Source organism: Lotus japonicus, chromosome 4 (genome assembly GCF_012489685.1).
Source record: "Lotus japonicus ecotype B-129 chromosome 4, LjGifu_v1.2".
In the NCBI taxonomy this organism is placed as follows: domain Eukaryota; kingdom Viridiplantae; phylum Streptophyta; class Magnoliopsida; order Fabales; family Fabaceae; genus Lotus; species Lotus japonicus.
In genome coordinates this window covers 22,846,220-22,848,174 of record NC_080044.1, presented here as the reverse complement: position 1 = coordinate 22,848,174, position 1,955 = coordinate 22,846,220, and the positions used below count along the sequence as shown (strand labels likewise).

The 1,955-nt window shown below is 49.6% G+C and overlaps 1 protein-coding gene across 1 annotated transcript; it reads right to left on the bottom strand.

Moving 5' to 3' along the window:
• Positions 1-468: 468 nt before the first annotated feature.
• On the bottom strand, positions 469-1,047 carry LOC130712492 (uncharacterized). The gene has a single exon (XM_057562321.1). The coding sequence runs from the start codon at positions 1,045-1,047 to the stop codon at positions 469-471; it is 579 nt and encodes a 192-aa protein (XP_057418304.1).
• Between the last annotated feature and the right edge of the window lie 908 nt (positions 1,048-1,955).

The following is a 1,955-nucleotide window of genomic DNA, read 5'->3' as shown; positions in this document are numbered from 1 at the left end:
TAAATCCCTTTGAAGAGAGATCATCCAACTGCTTTGCTAATTCCGTTAACTCTGCTGGATCCATCCGATCGGGCGCCATTGATATTGGTCCCGTGCAGGGCATAATATCAATAGAGAACTCCGTTTCTCTTACTGGCGGTAATCCGGGCACATCTTCTGGAAACACATCCACAAAGTCTTGTACCACCAAAATGTTGCGTACATCGCCGTCGTTATTCGCTTCCGCTACAATAGAATTCACGAATGCTGGTGAACTCTTCCCCAAGGTGTACGAATTCAAATAATTCGTAACGCCTGAGTCTGGAAAAACAACGGCCTTGTTAGCACAGTCCAAGAGAACGTGATACTGCGCCAACCAATCCATTCCCAAAATCACATCGAGCTCCTTGAGCCCCAAGCAGACGAGGTTCGCAAAGAACTTCCGATCCTCGTAGATCAACGGACACTGCAAGCATGCCGTGCGCGTAACTAATCGATCGACGGCAGGGGCGTCACCACCAAATCGAACGGTAGGTCAGCAGTTAGCAATCCTAACTTCTTCACACAGTGCTCAGCAATGAACGAGTGCGTAGCACCAGAATCAAACAATACCATTAATGAAGTTCCAGCGATAACACACGTACCCTGGATAAGATCATCTGTCACTGTAGCTTGTTCGCCAGAGATTGCGAACACACGACCTGGAGCAGAAAGTCGTCTCCCTCTAGCCGTATTCAGCACTGGCTCGGCCTTTGCAGCATTGAGGCAGTTTCTTTCAACGTGCCCTGGTTTCTGACACTTCCAGCAAACAATCTCCTTGCCACATTCGTTCGCATAATGCCCCTTTTGGTTGCACTTGAAGCAAATAACATCATCCTTAGAAGCAGGTGTTGCACCTCTTCCAACAAATGGTACCCTGTCAGCAGGACGCTGATAAGGCATCTTCATCGGTGCCTTGCCCCTGTCAAATCTTCCAGCTGGTTTCTGACCACTATACCTTCCTGGTTGACTCTGTCCTGAACAAACTAGTCCTCCGTTATCAGGTCGGCCCCTCTGTCTGTTCTCCATTGCTTCCACTTCCCGGGCTTTCTCAACCACCTGTTGATAAACTCCTTCACCATCAACGAGGATACATGTATAGCCTTTCTAACTCCTTGACCATCAGTGAAGCACGAACAAGGTGCGGCTCCTGGCAGGCTTCGAGGCTGAGGGGCACGTGAATGAACCGATCTCACACCCGAACAAGAGGTATTCCGAGACTGTATAGGGATGGACTATACAGTTGAGGAGGGCATAGGAGATTTGATTGGTACTACTCATGACAACAAGTTGCAACTTCTTTTCGAAAGCCCAAATCATAAGAACTTCATGGTTAAGTGTGCTAACCTTAGAGTAATATTGGGATGGGTGACCTCATGGGAAGTTTTCTCGGGAAGTCCGCAAGTGAGGACCAAGCACGCTGAAAAGACTCGTGTTGTTACAGTGAGGTCAGTCGCCAAGCCAGGATGTTACAAATGGTATCAGAGCCGACCTCTCCCAGTACGGTGTGGTTCGGGGACGAACCAAGCAGAAGATGGTGGGCCTGTGACACCCGGGACCGACGAGGGCGAGGAGTGATCGCCGGTGCAGTGAGGCACGGACAAGGAGCGGCTCCTGGCAGGCTTCTAGGCGGAGGGGCACAAGAATGAACCGCTCTCGCACCCGAACAAGAGGTATTCCAAGACTGTATAGGTATGAGACTATACTGTTGAGGAGGGCATAAATGATTTGATTGGTACTACTCATAACAACAAGATGCATCTTCTTTTCGGGAGCCCAACTCATAAAAACTCCATGGTTAAGTGTGCTTGCCTTGGAGTAATATTGGGATGGGTGACCTCCTGGGAAGTTTTCCCGGGAAGCGCGTAAGTGAGGACAAAGCGCGCTGAAAAGACTCGTGTTGTTAGCGTGAGGCCAGTCGTCAGATCGGGATGTTA

Coding starts and splice junctions, on each gene's coding strand:
- LOC130712492 (XM_057562321.1), bottom strand. CDS start 1,047: ATGGAGAACAGACAGAGGGGCCGACCTGATAACGGAGGACTAGTTTGT.